Source organism: Acanthochromis polyacanthus, chromosome 22 (genome assembly GCF_021347895.1).
Source record: "Acanthochromis polyacanthus isolate Apoly-LR-REF ecotype Palm Island chromosome 22, KAUST_Apoly_ChrSc, whole genome shotgun sequence".
In the NCBI taxonomy this organism is placed as follows: domain Eukaryota; kingdom Metazoa; phylum Chordata; class Actinopteri; family Pomacentridae; genus Acanthochromis; species Acanthochromis polyacanthus.
The window spans coordinates 28,962,824-28,983,607 of NC_067134.1; the positions used below are offsets into that span (position 1 = coordinate 28,962,824).

At 40.9% G+C, this 20,784-nt stretch overlaps 1 protein-coding gene and 1 long non-coding RNA gene across 51 annotated transcripts in view; one reads left to right on the forward strand and one right to left on the reverse strand.

The window, feature by feature from the left end:
• Positions 1-294: 294 nt before the first annotated feature.
• Positions 295-6,791, reverse strand: LOC127532174 (uncharacterized). Its single transcript, XR_007939520.1, has 14 exons — positions 6,601-6,791; positions 6,431-6,532; positions 6,193-6,328; positions 5,683-5,886; positions 5,479-5,648; positions 5,343-5,410; positions 4,765-5,308; positions 4,323-4,526; positions 3,983-4,084; positions 3,643-3,846; positions 2,997-3,302; positions 2,555-2,690; positions 2,419-2,486; positions 295-1,874 (listed from the first exon to the last, which is right to left on the reverse strand). It is a non-coding gene; the product is annotated as an uncharacterized LOC127532174 (long non-coding RNA).
• Positions 6,792-7,460: 669 nt separating this feature from the next.
• The window catches only part of LOC110945611 (fibronectin type III domain-containing protein 4-like), a 42,549-nt gene continuing 29,225 nt past the window's right edge, over positions 7,461-20,784 (forward strand). For 19 of the 50 annotated variants that reach the window (XR_007939472.1, XR_007939468.1, XR_007939487.1 and 16 more), the window contains exon 1: positions 7,461-8,106. Coding sequence is in view for 1 of the 50 variants with exons in the window: in XM_051943446.1 (XP_051799406.1) it covers positions 8,028-8,106 (79 nt within the window). In the remaining 49 variants the exon portion in view is untranslated. The remainder of the gene's footprint in view (positions 8,107-20,784) is intronic. The other 31 variants (XR_007939484.1, XR_007939500.1, XR_007939515.1 and 28 more) reach the window with 8 other exon arrangements.

Below are 20,784 nucleotides of genomic sequence, written 5' to 3' on the forward strand. Positions count from 1 at the left end.
TTGTAAATTTATCCGATTTATCACAGCAGGAAAAATTTGCAAAATAATAGTAAAGTTTTCATACACTAAACCTAAAAAAAATATATTTTAATGACACGTTTGTCCGTGATTTTTACTTGTATTATCTGTAATTTATCAACATTTTAATAAAAGTAAAATAAACATGTTAAAATACGTTAAAAAATTACAGTTGAAAAATATAGATTAATTAAATGCATTTAAGTATTAATTTTAAACAAGGATAATGCAGATTGATAAAATATTTCTCTGTTGCTATTTTATCTGTTAAGAAAAACTGCTTATAATCTATAAAATAACTGTTCTGATGATATTTTTTCTCTGACTTTACTGTTCTCTCTAATTTAACAAAACGAGAATAAAATCTCTAAAATATCAAAAAAAATCAGTTAAACATTAATTTTTGCAGTAAATATTACTTTTTTTCAGCTTGACTTGTTAAAATGATCAAAATGTCTCCTTATAAGAAAACCACAAAAAAAGAATTTGATAATTATTAAATTCTGTCTCATTGGTATTTTCTTTTTTCCTGTCCCTTTTTTCTCAGTATGACCTTCTATTTTATGACTCCCACAATAAAAGGTGTAAAAAGTACAGCTAGCATGTTTCTGACACTGTAAATCCTACGTTAGTATTGTACTAAAACCATTAAATTATTAGAGCTAGAACTGTACCAGTAGAAAAAAGACAGAATCTTTCTCTAGATTTCTGAGTTTCTGGTCCTGATATTAATCTGAACATTTCCTTCTGGCAGCTCTGACTCTGACCTTGTTCCTCCATCTGACCTTCTTCCACATCATGTTTTTACATCATGTTAGCTGGCGTTTGTCCCAGAGGCTGCTTGGTGTCAGAATAAAAGACCTGTTTAATAAAGTCCTTGTTTGGACCCGCGGGGCCGTTTTCACCCGTCATTAATCTTCAGGTCGAAGCGTTCGATTTCTTCCAACATTTTTAGCAGCGAGCCTCTCGTTCCTCTGCAGAGTCAGATGGAGGTTTGTGAGTTTACTGGGATCAGAGCGTCTTAAAGGCCTCTAAAGGTGAAAGAGATGTAACGAGAACGTGTTTCTAAACAGTTTCTGACTCCGTCCACTCAGCTTTACTCTGAGATTCATGGCTTTGATTTCTTTGATTACTTCAGATGTTCACCGCTTATGAAAGATGTTCTTCAGACCATGTTTTTCTTTTTTCAGTGGCTTTTTGCTGGAGGGGTTGTGTTGCTTTGAAATGCCCCAAAGGCATTCTTGAGGTTTCCAGTCATGACAGGTACTGGGTCAGGTCACTTTGCTCTTCTGTAGAAACTCTGGTTTGGATGGTTCTCATGTTGGAATATGTCGTCTCATCAGTCAGTATTCATCTATAAATATCATCTCCTCAACACCTTTAACACTCATGCAGCCTCATATCATTTCTGCTACTTCTGTTCTCCTCCATCAGGACCATGGATCCACTGCAGTAGTTCTGGTCAGCTTCACCCCAAACATGATGGACTCCTTCAGAGTCTAACAGATTTATCTTCATCTGACCAAACAACATTCATCAGGTTTGTTTTCATGGATTTTAACAGAGTTTATGCTTTTATTTTTCTACTGAACAGAAATAAGGATGTAGTTCTAGTCCTTCATTCATAGAGGTTGATGTTCTGAAGTGTCCTGAGCTTGACAGAAACTTTGGTTTCCTCTGAGAACATCTGAAGCAGCCGTAGTCTGTTTATTTACAGCTACATTATAAAAGTAGTTCACTGTCTGTGGAGTCATTGTAGGAGCTCTGTTACTATGACTCCTTCTAGACCTCCTGATTAGTGGAACTATGACTCCTTCTTGACCTCCTGATTAGTGGAACTATGACTCCTTCTAGACCTCCTGATTAGTGGTACTATGACTCCTTCTAGACCTCCTGATTAGTGGTACTATGACTCCTTCTAGACCTCCTGATTAGTGGTACTATGACTCCTTCTAGACCTCCTGATTAGTGGAACTATGACTCCTTCTAGACCTCCTGATTAGTGGTACTTTGACTCCTTCTAGACCTCTTGATTAGTGGTACTTTGACTCCTTCTAGACCTTCTGATTAGTGGTACTATGACTCCTTCTAGACCTCCTGATTAGTGGAACTTTGACTCCTTCTAGACCTCCTGATTAGTGGAACTATGACTCCTTCTAGACCTCCTGATTAGTGGAACTTTGACTCCTTCTAGACCTCCTGATTAGTGGAACTATGACTCCTTCTAGACCTCCTGATTAGTGGTACTTTGACTCCTTCTAGACCTCCTGATTAGTGGAACTATGACTCCTTCTAGACCTCTTGATTAGTGGAACTATGACTCCTTCTAGACCTCTTGATTAGTGGAACTATGACTCCTTCTAGACCTCCTGATTAGTGGTACTTTGACTCCTTCTAGACCTCCTGATTAGTGGAACTATGACTCCTTCTAGACCTCCTGATTAGTGGAACTATGACTCCTTCTAGACCTCTTGATTAGTGGAACTATGACTTCTTCTAGACCTCTTGATTAGTGGAACTATGACTCCTTCTAGACCTCCTGATTAGTGGAACTATGACTCCTTCTGGACCTCCTGATTAGTGGAACTATGACTCCTTCTAGACCTCCTGATTAGTGGAACTATGACTCCTTCTAGACCTCCTGATTAGTGGTACTATGACTCCTTCTAGACCTCTTGATTAGTGGAACTATGACTCCTTCTAGACCTCTTGATTAGTGGAACTATGACTCCTTCTAGACCTCTTGATTAGTGGAACTATGACTCCTTCTAGACCTCCTGATTAGTGGAACTATGACTCCTTCTGGACCTCCTGATTATTGGTACTATGACTCCTTCTAGACCTCCTGATTAGTGGAACTATGACTCCTTCTAGACCTCCTGATTAGTGGTACTATGACTCCTTCTTGACCTCCTGATTAGTGGAACTATGACTCTTTCTAGACCTCCTGATTAGTGGAACTATGACTCCTTCTAGACCTCCTGATTAGTGGTACTATGACTCTTTCTAGACCTCCTGATTAGTGGAACTATGACTCCTTCTAGACCTCCTGATTAGTGGTACTATGACTCCTTCTTGACCTCCTGATTAGTGGAACTATGACTCCTTCTAGACCTCCTGATTAGTGGTACTATGACTCCTTCTTGACCTCCTGATTAGTGGAACTATGACTCCTTCTAGACCTCCTGATTAGTGGAACTATGACTCCTTCTAGACCTCCTGATTAGTGGTACTATGACTCCTTCTAGACCTCCTGATTAGTGGAACTATGACTCCTTCTAGACCTCCTGATTAGTGGTACTATGACTCCTTCTAGACCTTCTGATTAGTGGAACTATGACTCCTTCTAGACCTCCTGATTAGTGGTACTTTGACTCCTTCTAGACCTTCTGATTAGTGGTACTATGACTCCTTCTAGACCTCCTGATTAGTGGAACTATGACTCCTTCTAGACCTCCTGATTAGTGGAACTATGACTCCTTCTAGACCTCCTGATTAGTGGTACTTTGACTCCTTCTAGACCTCCTGATTAGTGGAACTATGACTCCTTCTAGACCTCCTGATTAGTGGAACTATGACTCCTTCTAGACCTCTTGATTAGTGGTACTATGACTCCTTCTAGACCTCTTGATTAGTGGAACTATGACTCCTTCTAGACCTCCTGATTAGTGGAACTATGACTCCTTCTAGACCTCCTGATTAGTGGAACTATGACTCCTTCTAGACCTCCTGATTAGTGGAACTATGACTCCTTCTAGACCTCCTGATTAGTGGTACTATGACTCCTTCTAGACCTCCTGATTAGTGGTACTATGACTCCTTCTAGACCTCTTGATTAGTGGAACTATGACTCCTTCTCGACCTCTTGATTAGTGGAACTATGACTCCTTCTAGACCTCTTGATTAGTGGAACTATGACTCCTTCTAGACCTCCTGATTAGTGGAACTATGACTCCTTCTGTACCTCCTGATTAGTGGTACTATGACTCCTTCTAGACCTCCTGATTAGTGGAACTATGACTCCTTCTAGACCTCCTGATTAGTGGTACTATGACTCCTTCTAGACCTCCTGATTAGTGGAACTATGACTCCTTCTAGACCTCCTGATTAGTGGTACTTTGACTCCTTCTAGACCTTCTGATTAGTGGTACTATGACTCCTTCTAGACCTCCTGATTAGTGGAACTATGACTCCTTCTAGACCTCCTAATTAGTGGAACTATGACTCCTTCTAGACCTCCTGATTAGTGGTACTTTGACTCCTTCTAGACCTCCTGATTAGTGGAACTATGACTCCTTCTAGACCTCCTGATTAGTGGAACTATGACTCCTTCTAGACCTCTTGATTAGTGGAACTATGACTCCTTCTAGACCTCCTGATTAGTGGAACTATGACTCCTTCTTGACCTCCTGATTAGTGGAACTATGACTCCTTCTGGACCTCCTGATTAGTGGAACTATGACTCCTTCTAGACCTCCTGATTAGTGGTACTATGACTCCTTCTAGACCTCTTGATTAGTGGAACTATGACTCCTTCTAGACCTCTTGATTAGTGGAACTATGACTCCTTCTAGACCTCTTGATTAGTGGAACTATGACTCCTTCTAGACCTCCTGATTAGTGGAACTATGACTACTTCTGGACCTCCTGATTAGTGGTACTATGACTCCTTCTAGACCTCCTGATTAGTGGAACTATGACTCCTTCTAGACTTCCTGATTAGTGGTACTATGACTCCTTCTTGACCTCCTGATTAGTGGAACTATGACTCCTTCTAGACCTCCTGATTAGTGGAACTATGACTCCTTCTAGACCTCCTGATTAGTGGAACTATGACTCCTTCTAGACCTCCTGATTAGTGGAACTATGACTCCTTCTAGACCTCCTGATTAGTGGTACTATGACTCCTTCTAGACCTCCTGATTAGTGGAACTATGACTCCTTCTAGACCTCCTGATTAGTGGTACTATGACTCCTTCTAGACCTCCTGATTAGTGGAACTATGACTCCTTCTAGACCTCCTGATTAGTGGTACTATGACTCCTTCTAGACCTCCTGATTAGTGGAACTATGACTCCTTCTAGACCTCCTGATTAGTGGTACTATGACTCCTTCTTGACCTCCTGATTAGTGGAACTATGACTCCTTCTAGACCTCCTGATTAGTGGAACTATGACTCCTTCTAGACCTCCTGATTAGTGGTACTATGACTCCTTCTAGACCTCCTGATTAGTGGAACTATGACTCCTTCTAGACCTCCTGATTAGTGGAACTATGACTCCTTCTAGACCTCCTGATTAGTGGTACTTTGACTCCTTCTAGACCTCCTGATTAGTGGTACTATGACTCCTTCTAGACCTCCTGATTAGTGGAACTATGACTCCTTCTAGACCTCCTGATTAGTGGAACTATGACTCCTTCTAGACCTCCTGATTAGTGGTACTAAGACTCCTTCTTGACCTCCTGATTAGTGGAACTATGACTCCTTCTAGACCTCCTGATTAGTGGAACTACGACTCCTTCTAGACCTCCTGATTAGTGGAACTATGACTCCTTCTAGACCTCCTGATTAGTGGTACTATGACTCCTTCTAGACCTCCTGATTAGTGGAACTACGACTCCTTCTAGACCTCCTGATTAGTGGTACTATGACTCCTTCTTGACCTCCTGATTAGTGGAACTATGACTCCTTCTAGACCTCCTGATTAGTGGAACTATGACTCCTTCTAGACCTCCTGATTAGTGGTACTATGACTCCTTCTAGACCTCCTGATTAGTGGAACTATGACTCCTTCTAGACCTCCTGATTAGTGGTACTATGACTCCTTCTAGACCTCCTGATTAGTGGAACTATGACTCCTTCTAGACCTCCTGATTAGTGGTACTTTGACTCCTTCTAGACCTTCTGATTAGTGGTACTATGACTCCTTCTAGACCTCTTGATTAGTGGAACTATGACTCCTTCTAGACCTCCTAATTAGTGGAACTATGACTCCTTCTAGACCTCCTGATTAGTGGTACTTTGACTCCTTCTAGACCTCCTGATTAGTGGAACTATGACTCCTTCTAGACCTCCTGATTAGTGGAACTATGACTCCTTCTAGACCTCTTGATTAGTGGAACTATGACTCCTTCTAGACCTCTTGATTAGTGGAACTATGACTCCTTCTAGACCTCCTGATTAGTGGAACTATGACTCCTTCTGGACCTCCTGATTAGTGGAACTATGACTCCTTCTAGACCTCCTGATTAGTGGAACTATGACTCCTTCTAGACCTCCTGATTAGTGGTACTATGACTCCTTCTAGACCTCTTGATTAGTGGAACTATGACTCCTTCTAGACCTCTTGATTAGTGGAACTATGACTCCTTCTAGACCTCTTGATTAGTGGAACTATGACTCCTTCTAGACCTCCTGATTAGTGGAACTATGACTCCTTCTGGACCTCCTGATTAGTGGTACTATGACTCCTTCTAGACCTCCTGATTAGTGGAACTATGACTCCTTCTAGACCTCCTGATTAGTGGTACTATGACTCCTTCTTGACCTCCTGATTAGTGGAACTATGACTCTTTCTAGACCTCCTGATTAGTGGAACTATGACTCCTTCTAGACCTCCTGATTAGTGGAACTATGACTCCTTCTAGACCTCCTGATTAGTGGAACTATGACTCCTTCTAGACCTCCTGATTAGTGGAACTATGACTCCTTCTAGACCTCCTGATTAGTGGTACTATGACTCCTTCTAGACCTCCTGATTAGTGGAACTATGACTCCTTCTAGACCTCCTGATTAGTGATACTATGACTCCTTCTAGACCTCCCACTGACTTTTATTGGACCTCTGATCTTTCTGGATCATTTTCCACCCTTGTAAGGTCTCACAGATGTTTCTCTTCTTCTGTTCCGTTCTTCTCCCTGTGGATCCATGATGTGTGGATCGATGCCGTCCATCGGTCCAGAACTGAGATCGTTCTGATGTTAACGGTTCGTTATAGAACCATGTTCATCAGACTGATTGAAATTACAAACAGACTGTTTTTGTTTTTCTGTTTCTTATTAATTTTTTTGTACACTGAGGTCAAAAGCTAATCCTTCTGTCATCGGGGATTTTTACTGGATTTCAATCAGTAAAATATCATTATTTTAGATGTTTGCTGCTATTTCCCCAGTTTTTAAAAACAGTTTCTGAACATTTCACAGTTCCACTGTTTTAAACACGTTTTTCGTCATCCTCGTGACCATATTTACATGTTTTAGGGGTTTATTCATCCATAATAATATGCTGTTTTGCCACTCTTAGTTTTTGAAGTCTGCACAGTTGGACTTTTTAACAGTTTTTTAAAATATTTTTTTCGTGATTGTTGTTATTTTTTACAGTGAGGTCAGAGCTACTCCCCCTGTGATCAGGGCTATTTATTTAAAAGATATTAAATGTTTATAATGCTATTTATTGAATTTAATTTAAATCGGTAATGATGTTCTTTTCCAGGTCTCGGATGCAGCTTTAATCCGTCCACTGACGAACACATGAATCCTCCTCAGCTCATTATATAATCAACAGTTGCTCCCTCCCTCCTCTTCATCCTCCTCCTCTTCCTCGGTGACCGGAGGACTTCCACCGGAGCTCTCAGACATTTTCCTTCAGCTCCACCGGATTACCGGAGCGTCTCCTCCTGCCGTCCGTCCGTCTCCGTCCTCCTCCGGCCGCTTTGTGCCGGAAGGACCGAGCCCCTCGTCGGTCTCCGTTTGACGCAAAATAGAAGGAGGAGGTGCGGCAGAACTACCTGTTAGCGGAGATATGCGGCGCCGCTGCGCACCTGCTGACCCACTTTGTGCAAGTTGGGAGTAAAAGCGGCAGAAATCGTGCGGATGAAGCGTGATGCGGACGCAGCGGTGACCCCGCGGGGAGAGCTCCAGTGAGACGCCGCGGAGAGCAGCGGAGAGGCGGCCGGGAGAGGAGCGGGAGGCGGGGAAGAACCGGAGGGGGAGCGGACACCGAGGAGGTGATGACCGCGTCTCCTCACCTGGAGCCCGGGCTGCTGCTGCTGCTGCTGGCCTGCTGCCTCTCACCGAGGACCGGAGCGAGTGAGTCACTGCTTTCTGTTCCTCACCGGAGAGTCTGAGAGTCAGGGTGGTGATGTGGCTTCAAAAATGCACCAAAAGACAGGAGACAGATGCAAAATTACTATTTATAGGCATGAAATTAGACAAAAATGCACCAAAGACAGGAGACAGATGCAAAACTACTATTTAACGGAATGAAATGTCACACAAAGATGCAAAATATTTGAAAATAGCCACAAAATTACCACAGAATTGAAAAACAACTATTTGAAGGCATGAAATGACAACAAGGAGATGCAAAATGATGACTAAGAGATGCGAAATGGGCAAAAAGATTGCACAAAATGACCATAAAGAGATGCAAAATGACAAATCAAAAGTATGAAACGCCTTTTAAAACGGGCAAAATGACCACAAAAAGTTACCAGAAACGGATGCAAAATAACAAAAAAGATGAAAATTGACTGTATTAAAGGCACAAAATGACAACAGAGATGCAAAATAAGAAAAAAAAATACACAAAATGGCCCCGAAGAGCTGCTAAATGATCAGAATCAGATGCAAAATTACCAAAATAGATGCAAAATTACCAAAAAAGATAGAAATTGACTAACAATGCTTGAAATGATTGCAAACAGACTCAAAATATCGACAAAGATGCAAAACGACCACAACAAGACAATAAATGATCAGAAGCAGATAAGAAATTAGAATAATTTGAAAGCATCTACAAAATCACACAGAGATGCAAGATGGACATACAGACACAAAATGACCTAAAATTGATGCAGAATAACCGCACAACAACAAAATCACTGGAAACTGACAAAAACACACAATGACCAAAAAGAGTCACAAACTGACCACAATAAGTCACAAAAAGCTGCAAAATTGTGGTAAACGAAGACACAAAACGACCTCATAAAGATTTAAAATGAGCACAAAGAAACACGGAATGAGTCAGAGAAGTGGGCTTTCATCCTGCAGTTTGGACAGAAGCTCTGATGTTTGATGATGTTTGGGTCGTATTCAGTGTTGTTCTAAAATGTTGGGTTGTGTGTCGGTGATTGCAGAGCGACTGTGGTGCAAACAGCTGACATCGTTTCATAACGAGGATGTTTCATAGCTGGACGTGATCCAGATGTGTGAACATGATCCAGATGTGTGATCACGATCCAGATGTGTGATCACGATCCAGGTGTGTGAACACGATCCAGGTGTGTGATCACGATCCAGGTGTGTGAACACGATCCAGATGTGTGATCACGATCCAGATCCAGATGTGTGATCACGATCCAGGTGTGTGGACACGATCCAGGTGTGTGATCACGATCCAGATCCAGATGTGTGATCACGATCCAGGTGTGTGATCACGATCCAGGTGTGTGAACACGATCCAGATGTGTGATCACGATCCAGGTGTGTGAACACGATCCAGATGTGTGATCACGATCCAGATCCAGATGTGTGATCACGATCCAGGTGTGTGATCACGATCCAGGTGTGTGGACATGATCCAGATGTGTGATCACGATCCAGGTGTGTGGACACGATCCAGGTGTGTGAACACGATCCAGATGTGTGGACACGATCCAGGTGTGTGATCACGATCCAGGTGTGTGAACACGATCCAGATGTGTGATCACGATCCAGATCCAGATGTGTGATCACGATCCAGGTGTGTGATCACGATCCAGGTGTGTGAACACGATCCAGATGTGTGATCACGATCCAGGTGTGTGATCACGATCCAGGTGTGTGAACACGATCCAGATGTGTGATCACGATCCAGATCCAGATGTGTGATCACGATCCAGGTGTGTGAACACGATCCAGGTGTGTGGACACGATCCAGATGTGTGAACACGATCCAGGTGTGTGAACACGATCCAGGTGTGTGAACACGATCCAGATGTGTGATCACGATCCAGGTGTGTGAACACGATCCAGGTGTGTGAACACGATCCAGGTGTGTGATCATATTTCTGGTTTGTTGTTTTGAGCTCAACACCAAACCGTGCGTTCAGAACTCCATCTTGTGTGTCACAGTCGACTGTTTCCACGGCGATGAGAATCTGACGATTATTGGACTTGAAGCTGTTTCTGCAGATGTGATGCACTTTTTCTCAGCGTTTCTTCTCCGTATAAAAGCACAGATGTGGAAAAACAACGCAGAATCTGGTATGAAAGTTGAGCTGTGAAGGTTAGAGCGACTGTTGGTGCAAACAGCTGTTATCGTCTCCATAGTGACTGGAACACAGCTGGATCCAGGTGTCTGAACGCTGGTCTGCTTCTGTCATGGAATTGGAGAAAATTCAGTGTAAATAGTGTCTTATTTGTCGATAGGTAGATGTTTGTGTATGTAGTTAACGTATTGTGTCGTTTTGTCCAAAATGCATAATTGAAACTGTCATTTTTTTTTACTGTGTTTTTCTAACATGGTCAGTAAATACACAAACTCCACATCTTTTTACAGCATTTCCGTCAATAGTATGAGAAATTATCTCTATTTTTAATGTTTTTCTCTTTCTTTTTAAGATTTTACAGAATTTGCCTCGACATAAGCATGAAACGTGACGTGTTCACGCTGCAGTTTAGACAAAAAAAGGAAGATTTTAATAAATGTGCTGAATAGATATAAAAATGCAAATTTTATTACTATTTTTAAGTCGAAAAAGCTTTGATATTGTCTCCTTTCTAGTCTTTTCTGGCTGTTTTGATGATTTTATAGGATTTTCTGTCAATTTTAACCACAGACAGGAAAACAGAGCGCTGTTCTTTGGAACATAAAAGGACAAAAAGTATTTTCTGTCTCATTTTCTCTGCTGATACAGATCCGGTCAGACTCATGCTGTGCAGCCAAACACGGTTCAAACCCTCAGAGCTTCATCTGAGATTCTAGCAGAGATCTAAAGATTTACTGTGAGAACAGATATGTGAGGATGAATTTATGAAAAGCTCTGACCTTGACTTTGAATAATTCACTGTAATCATCATAATGTTCAGTTCAGAGTTAGAATAAATGCAGACGCCTGACTGTGTCTGAAACAAACTGAACGTCTGAAGTAGAAAAGGGAGAAACGGTTAAACAAAATAAATAAGGTAAATATTCAGACACAAATAAACTACAAGAAGAAAAACATTTCTCAATCTTTTCTCTTCATAGTTGATCTCTAAAAGACCAAATCTTTGCAAAGGGATAGAAAACGTCAAAAAGTCACACAAAATAACCAGAAAACGACAAAATAATGTTAAAGAGACGCCACATGTCTGTAAAACCATAAAACAGTACTTCCAAGAGACACAAAAACAGCAAAAAGAAAAACTAAATGTCCACAGATAGACACAGAACGGTTGTGGGCGGCAGAGCGGGGGTACAGTGGCCGTCCTGTAACTGGAAGGTTGCCGGTTCGATCCTCGGCCCGTTGTGTTCATGTCGAGGTGTCCCTGAGTAAGACACCGAACCCCTAACTGCTCCTGATGGGTCGTGGTTAGCACCTTGCATGGCAGCTTCCTCCATCAGTGTGTGAATGTGACGTATCATGTAAAGTGCTTTGGATAAAAGCTCTACATAAATACAACCATTTACAAATAGACACAGAACGATTAGAAAGACTCACAAAACATCAGAAATACACACAAAATGTCCACTGAGAGTCACAAAACCACAAAAAGACACAACTACTGAAAAGAGACAAAAATGACGAATAGACGCAGTTAAAAATGACAGGAAATGGGACATAAAATGTCCACAAAAAGGATAAATGACTGAAGATACAGGAAATCTTCACACATTCAGTGTTTATGGAATAAGAAGCTGTTTGTGGAGCAGAAAGAGTTAGTCTGTGTGAGTCCAAGTGTGATGATGTGACCGTAAACCTGTCAGAGCTTTAATTCAAACTCTATCAGAGGATTAGAATTCCAATCTGAGCTCATAAATCTCTCACATGTTGCTTTCAGTGCTTCTCCTGCTGCTGCTTCAGCTTTTATTCACACACCCTGAACCATTTATTTACTTAATCATTTATGAGTTTGGAAATTGATGTTTTAACAACAAGAACTCTGGGCTTTAGCAGCGTTCAACGTAAAACAGAATTTCTAAAATTCTTCATAATTCATCAGCTGCTGTCTGAGGACAAACTGCTTTTTTCTTAGTCTGAAATCTAAAGATGTTCCTCATATCGACACAGATGGAGTTTATTTCACAGCACATGCATGTAAATGTAGTCGATGTTTTACTAATTTATTTATGTTTTTACTCATTTTTCAATTCACACAAAGACTAAACTCCCACAGAGACTTCCAAACTGTCCTGAGAAAGATTCAAAGCAAGGAAGAGACACAAAATGTCCACAAAGAGACACAAAATGTCCACAAACGGACACTTTAAAAAACTAAAAAGACACACAGTGAGACAACGTGACGACAAAGGAACACAACTCACAAGACCCACAAAATGTCCTCAAATAATTAGAAAGCAACTCGAAAGAGAAATTGATAACAAAGGAAATAAAACTGTCGCTAAAAGATGCAACATTTCTCCAGAGATAAAAAACAACAAAATGTACACAAAGAATCACGAAAGGTTAAAAGCGACTCACAAATACAGATGATTAAGAACCACTAAAATCAGTAAATGAACATAAGCAGTCACAAAATGACCACAAAGAGACACAAAATGACCACAAAGAGACACAAAATGGCAACAAAAAGTCCAGAAAGTTCCCTAAAACAGCCACAAAGAGTCCTTTCTGTCGGTGTGTCTGGGGGCCACGTGTCTCCTAATGCGCACGTGATCATCTGTATATTTAATTGACGTGCTGAGGTCAGTGGACACACACACACACACACACACACAGACACACACATCCATCCATCACAGAGCGGTGGATCCATTATCCAGATGAGTGTGTCTGAGTGTATCAGTGTTACTGAGATTTACTGCAGCTGCAGAACGTCACCGTCTTCATCCAGAACCCGCTGGAAAGAGCACTGCAGAGAAACACAGAAACAGCTGAGAAAATCAGAACATCTACGTTTGGTGTCGTTCTTCTGAACTTCAGGGTCAGAAAGGTCAATCTGTGTTCATTTCAGATTTACAGAAAACAATGAAAGAGACACGGAATGACCAGAGACACAAAACAACTACAAAGAGACTAAAGATGACGACTAAGAGACTAAAGATGACGACTAAGAGACTAAAGATGACGACTAAGAGACTAAAGATGACGACTAAGAGACTAAAGATGACGACTAAGAGACTAAAAATGACGACTAGGAGACTAAAGATGACGACTAAGAGACTAAAAATGACGACTAGGAGACTAAAAATGACGCCTAGGAGACTAAAAATGACGACTAAGAGACTAAAAATGACGACAAAGAGAGACAAAATGACGACTAAGAGACTAAAAAGGACGACTAAGAGACTAAAGATGACGACTAAGAGACTAAAAATGACGACTAAGACTAAAAATGACGACTAGAGACTAAAGATGACGACTAAGAGACTAAAAATGACGACTAGGAGACTAAAAAGGACGCCAAAAGAGACTAAAGATGACGACTAAGAGAGACAAAATGACGACTAAGAGACTAAAAATGACGACTAAGAGACTAAAAATGACGACTAAGAGAGACAAAATGACGACTAAGAGACTAAAAATGACGACTAAGAGACTAAAGATGACGACTAAGAGACTAAAAATGACGACTAAGACTAAAAATGACGACTAAGAGACTAAAGATGACGACTAAGAGACTAAAGATGACGACTAAGAGACTAAAGATGACGACTAAGAGACTAAAGATGACGACGAAGAGAGACTAAAGATGACGACGAAGAGAGACAAAATGACGACGAAGAGAGACAAAATGACGACGAAGAGAGACAAAATGACGACTAAGAGAGACAAATGACGACTAAGAGAGACAAAATGACGACTAAGAGAGACAAAATGACGACTAAGAGAGACAAAATGACGACTAAGAGAGACAAAATGACGACTAAGAGAGACAAAATGACGACTAAGAGACTAAAGATGACGACTAAGAGAGACAAAATGATGACTAAGAGACTAAAAATGGCGACTAAGAGACTAAAGATGACGACTAAGAGAGACAAAATGACGACTGGGAGACTAAAGATGACGACTGGGAGACTAAAGATGACGACTGGGAGACTAAAGATGACGACTGGGAGACTAAAGATGACGACTAAGAGAGACAAAATGACGACTAAGAGAGACAAAATGACGACTAAGAGAGACAAAATGACGACTAAGAGACTAAAGATGACGACTAAGAGAGACAAAATGACGACTAAGAGAGACAAAATGACGACTAAGAGAGACAAAATGACGACTAAGAGAGACAAAATGACGACGACTGGGAGACTAAAGATGACGACTGGGAGACTAAAGATGACGACTGGGAGACTAAAGATGACGACTGGGAGACTAAAGATGACGACTAAGAGAGACAAAATGACGACTAAGAGAGACAAAATGACGACTAAGAGAGACAAAATGACGACTAAGAGACTAAAGATGACGACTAAGAGAGACAAAATGACGACTGGGAGACTAAAGATGACGACTGGGAGACTAAAGATGACGACTGGGAGACTAAAGATGACGACTGGGAGACTAAAGATGACGACTAAGAGAGACAAAATGACGACTAAGAGAGACAAAATGACGACTAAGAGAGACAAAATGACGACTAAGAGACTAAAGATGACGACTAAGAGAGACAAAATGACGACGACTGGGAGACTAAAGATGACGACTGGGAGACTAAAGATGACGACTAAGAGACTAAAGATGACGACTAAGAGAGACAAAATGATGACTAAGAGACTAAAAATGGCGACTAAGAGACTAAAGATGACGACTAAGAGAGACAAATGACGACTGGGAGACTAAAGATGACGACTGGGAGACTAAAGATGACGACTGGGAGACTAAAGATGACGACTGGGAGACTAAAGATGACGACTAAGAGAGACAAAATGACGACTAAGAGAGACAAAATGACGACTAAGAGAGACAAAATGACGACTAAGAGAGACAAAATGACGACTAAGAGACTAAAGATGACGACTAAGAGAGACAAAATGACGACTAAGAGAGACAAAATGACGACGACTGGGAGACTAAAGATGACGACTGGGAGACTAAAGATGACGACTGGGAGACTAAAGATGACGACTAAGAGAGACAAAATGACGACTAAGAGAGACAAAATGACGACTAAGAGAGACAAAATGACGACTAAGAGAGACAAAATGACGACTAAGAGAGACAAAATGACGACTAAGAGACTAAAGATGACGACTAAGAGAGACAAAATGACGACTAAGAGAGACAAAATGACGACGACTGGGAGACTAAAGATGACGACTGGGAGACTAAAGATGACGACTGGGAGACTAAAGATGACGACTGGGAGACTAAAGATGACGACTAAGAGAGACAAAATGACGACTAAGAGAGACAAAATGACGACTAAGAGAGACAAAATGACGACTAAGAGACTAAAGATGACGACTAAGAGAGACAAAATGACGACTGGGAGACTAAAGATGACGACTGGGAGACTAAAGATGACGACTGGGAGACTAAAGATGACGACTAAGAGAGACAAAATGACGACTAAGAGAGACAAAATGACGACTAAGAGAGACAAAATGACGACTAAGAGAGACAAAATGACGACTAAGAGAGACAAAATGACGACTAAGAGAGACAAAATGACGACTAAGAGACTAAAGATGACGACTAAGAGAGACAAAATGACGACTAAGAGAGACAAAATGACGACGACTGGGAGACTAAAGATGACGACTGGGAGACTAAAGATGACGACTGGGAGACTAAAGATGACGACTGGGAGACTAAAGATGACGACTAAGAGAGACAAAATGACGACTAAGAGAGACAAAATGACGACTAAGAGAGACAAAATGACGACTAAGAGACTAAAGATGACGACTAAGAGAGACAAAATGACGACTGGGAGACTAAAGATGACGACTGGGAGACTAAAGATGACGACTGGGAGACTAAAGATGACGACTGGGAGACTAAAGATGACGACTAAGAGAGACAAAATGACGACTAAGAGAGACAAAATGACGACTAAGAGAGACAAAATGACGACTAAGAGAGACAAAATGACGACTAAGAGACTAAAGATGACGACTAAGAGAGACAAAATGACGACTAAGAGAGACAAAATGACGACGACTGGGAGACTAAAGATGACGACTGGGAGACTAAAGATGACGACTGGGAGACTAAAGATGACGACTAAGAGACTAAAGATGACGACTAAGAGAGACAAAATGATGACTAAGAGACTAAAAATGGCGACTAAGAGACTAAAAATGGCGACTAAGAGACTAAAAATGGCGACTAAGAGACTAAAGATGACGACTAAGAGACTAAAGATGACGACTGGGAGACTAAAGATGACGACTAAGAGAGACAAAATGACGACTGGGAGACTAAAGATGACGACTAAGAGACTAAAGATGACGACTGGGAGACTAAAGATGACGACTAAGAGACTAAAGATGACGACTGGGAGACTAAAGATGACGACTAAGAGACTAAAGATGACGACTAAGAGAGACAAAATGATGACTAAGAGACTAAAAATGGCGACTAAGAGACTAAAAATGGCGACTAAGAGACTAAAAATGGCGACTAAGAGACTAAAGATGACGACTGGGAGACTAAAGATGACGACTGGGAGACTAAAGATGACGACTAAGAGAGACAAAATGACGACTGGGAGACTAAAGATGACGACTAAGAGACTAAAGATGACGACTGGGAGACTAAAGATGACGACTAAGAGACTAAAGATGACGACTAAGAGACTAAAGATGACGACTAAGAGACTAAAAATGGCGACTAAGAGGGACAAAGAAAGACAAAATCATGAATCGTTGGCACAAAATCCTGATTCAGGGACACAATATGACCAGAAAGTTTTGTCTGTCGCTTTTGCCTTTTTTTTGTTTTGTTTGTATAATTTTTGTGATTTTTTTTTGTCTTTTTTTTTTCATTTTTTTTGTTGATTTGTAACTTTTTTGTCTAATTTTTTGACTTTTGTTTTGTTTAATTTGTCTCGTTTTTTTGACATTTTGTTTCTTGTTTTTGTCACTTTGTCTTATATTTATAATATTTTGTCTTGTTTTTGTTGTGTTTTGCCTTTTTTTGTCTGACTTGTCGCTTTGATTCAGAATCTAAGCACCTACTGTTGGTAACGCTGTGCTAGTGTATTTCTGTGTTCATTAATCAGTAATAATAACTGATAATAAGGTGATTTATTTACTCATTAAGAGTAGCTGGTCTTCATTTGTGCTGTTTCTTTGAATGAATTGCTAAAATAAACCATGACTGGGCTTATTAGATAACATACAGACGTGAGAAGCAGCTAAAAACAGTGAAACTGTGAAGGACAAACAGGACATGTAGGAGATCCACCTGAACTGCTATATTTTATGATTTAATCAATATCTACATCCACTCCTCCTCCCTGTTTTCTCTCCATCTTTTCACATCGATCTCTTCTCCTCCGTCTCACTTTGCCCTTCTCTCTCACAGATTGAGAAATTCTCTGTCGCCATCTCCTGATATCTGCCCAGATAATTGCTGCCTCTTCATCTCTTTTTTATTTTCTGCTCCATCACATTCCTGTCGTCTCTCATCTCCGTCCCTCTCATCCTGGTGTTGTAACAGCAGAAGTCTGTTCGCTGGGAGCTCCATGGCGGCGCTGCCACATGAAAGCGTTTGGATTTAGCGGCCGAAACGTGACGGGAGTTCAGGGGAATCTTTGCTGTCATTGGCAGACACAAGAAAACATGCAGGATGTGCTTTTTGCTGTGATGTCTGCATATGTTTGTTGTCATGAAAACGCGTCCTGAAAAGCCCCTCAGAGTCCTGAATTCAACCCCAAACGACATTCCTGCAGACAGAATGTTAACCCTCTGAACCCCAGAACCAGACGGGGGTGTGAAAGGCACCTTGTTCCTGGAAAAAACAACAAAATATCACCGTTTATCAGAGCGAGAAACGGGAGGAAGACATGAGCTTAAAAATATGAAATTTAATCAAAATCACTTTATTCTACATGTTCAGTCTTAAAATGTGCTCAAAATAACAGTTTTAACAGTTCCTCAAGACTGAGAGGAAAATAATGGACACAAAATGATAATTAATGGAAAGAAAATGACGATTAACGGACACAAAATGATGAATTAGGTGCAGAACTTTATATTACAGTTAAAATGAGCTGACAGGAGTGAAAAAGGGTTAAAAGCAGCAGACCTCTAATGATCGTATAGCAGTTTATAAACATTACTAATTGTATTTTGTATTTTACAACTCTGGAAACCTCATTTTAAACCAGAGGGTCCAACATGAGGCCCGTGGTCCAAAAGTGGTCCTCCAGAGGGTCCAACATGAGGCCCGTGGTCCAAAAGTGGTCCTCCAGAGGGTCCAATCCGGCCCTCAGAGTGGAAAAACTACAGAGAAGACATTAACTGCAGATTGTAAATTAGTAAAACTATAAATTTAAAATCATTTCTAGACCATGACAAGTTGTTTGGATCAGAAAGTAAAATACCAGATTGTGCTTTTGTCGTTTTGTGTCTCATTTTTGTAACATTTTGTCTTCTTTTTGTTGTTTTTTGTCTTTTTAACAGTAAATCCTCCATGGTTCAGTTCCAGGTGACTAAATGTTGTGTTCCTTTGTAGACACTCTGTGATCTGGAAGTTGTAATGTGGAAATGATAAACTGAGGATGAATGTGGATGAAACTGAACTTATTGTTCTTGATAAATGTCAGCTTGTTCATGATGTTTAATATAAAATAATTCCGTACATTGACACTCTGCTCCTGCAGCACTTCCAGTCCTGTCATGTGAGACTCTCCAGTTTGTCACATTTACAGTCCTACGATCATGTTTTTTAATTTGCATTTTGGGTATTTTAGTGTTCAATGCTGTACAACGATGCCATTTTTAGTGTAGAGAGGTTTTAGTATATGCAGTTTTATGTAAAAAATACTGGAAAACCAGTGATTTGGTTTCTCATTGCAATCGTATGGTTTTACTAATTTGGATGTTTTCATAAAAATCTTGTATATTTAGATGTTTAATGTTAAAAAATGGACTTTAATTTCCTCCAATGTCAGAAATGAAAGGAACACGTTGCTGCTTCAACGCTGGAAGAAAGACGACGAGAAAAACCCGTATTTGTTTTCTGCTCTCGTTTCATGAAGTCCCTGAATGCTTTTTCTTTCAACTGACTTGGACGCACGTTTGCCTCAGTTTGCCTCATCGCCGGCACCAAATTCCCACCAGCATCTTTCCACTGACGTCTAAAAGTGGTTGTGCATTTCATCAGAAGAAGAGGAGGCGGTGAATCTCTGCAGACTGAACATGGCTGTAATGTAGCGCCGCATGGAGCCGTGTTTATTCTGCTCCACACCACATCTGGAGCTTTTATCTGCAGCAGTAATTATACAAGGAGGAATTTGTCAGAAAACAGGCACAGCGGCCAATTTGTCCGCCCACGGTATCAGGAAATAGCCCAGAATGCTTTGCAGCCGTGGGACAGGTTGGATAGACACACAAACGCTGCTTTTTTCTCAGTTGAACAACTCCCACCTTCTCTCTGCGCTTTCATTCAGTCCACCTACGCATCAACAGGTTCATCATCCTCCCAGCAGCCTGTCAGAGGGCATTCTGGGAAATGTAGGATGTCACCAAGCATTCTGAAGGAACCTGAAGCTCTGTACTGCAGATAGAGGAGGGATGCTGCAGAAAGTGTGTGGGTTTTTTCCTGTAATGAGTCTGAAGCGGATCTGGCAGACGAGACAAGAGTCCAGCAGGGAGAGGAGGGAAGACCGGCCATGAATAACGGACACGAAATGAAGAATAACGGACAGAAAATGACGAGTAACGGACACGAAATGACAAATAAGGGACACGAAATGACGAGTAACGGACACGAAATGACGAATAACGGACAGGAAATGACGAGTAACGGACAGGAAATGACGAGTAACGGACAGGAAATGACGAGTAACGGACAGGAAATGACGAATAACGGACACGAAATGACGAATAAGGGACAGGAAATGACGAATAAGGGACAGGAAATGACGAATAAGGGACAGGAAATGACGAATAACGGACAGGAAATGACGAGTAACGGACAGGAAATGACGAGTAACGGACAGGAAATGACGAGTAACGGACAGGAAATGACGAATAACGGACACGAAATGACGAATAAGGGACACAAAATGATGAATAACGGACAGAAAATAAAGACTAATGGGCGCAAAATGGACAGAAAGAGACAAAAAATTACCAGAAAGAGACACAAAATGATGAAAAATGGACACAAAATGACAAATAATAGATTCAAAATGACAAATAATGGACACAAAATAGAGAATAATGGACGCAAAATGGACAGAAAAAGACAAAACGTCACCAGAAAGAGACACACAATGCCAAGTAATGAATTCAAAATGATGAGTCATGGACGCAAAATAAGAAATAGTGGACCCAAAATGGACAGAAAGAGGAAAAAAATACCAGAAAGAGACACAAAATGATGATTATTGAACACAGAATGATGAATAACGGACATGGGGGGGGGGATTATGAGGAGG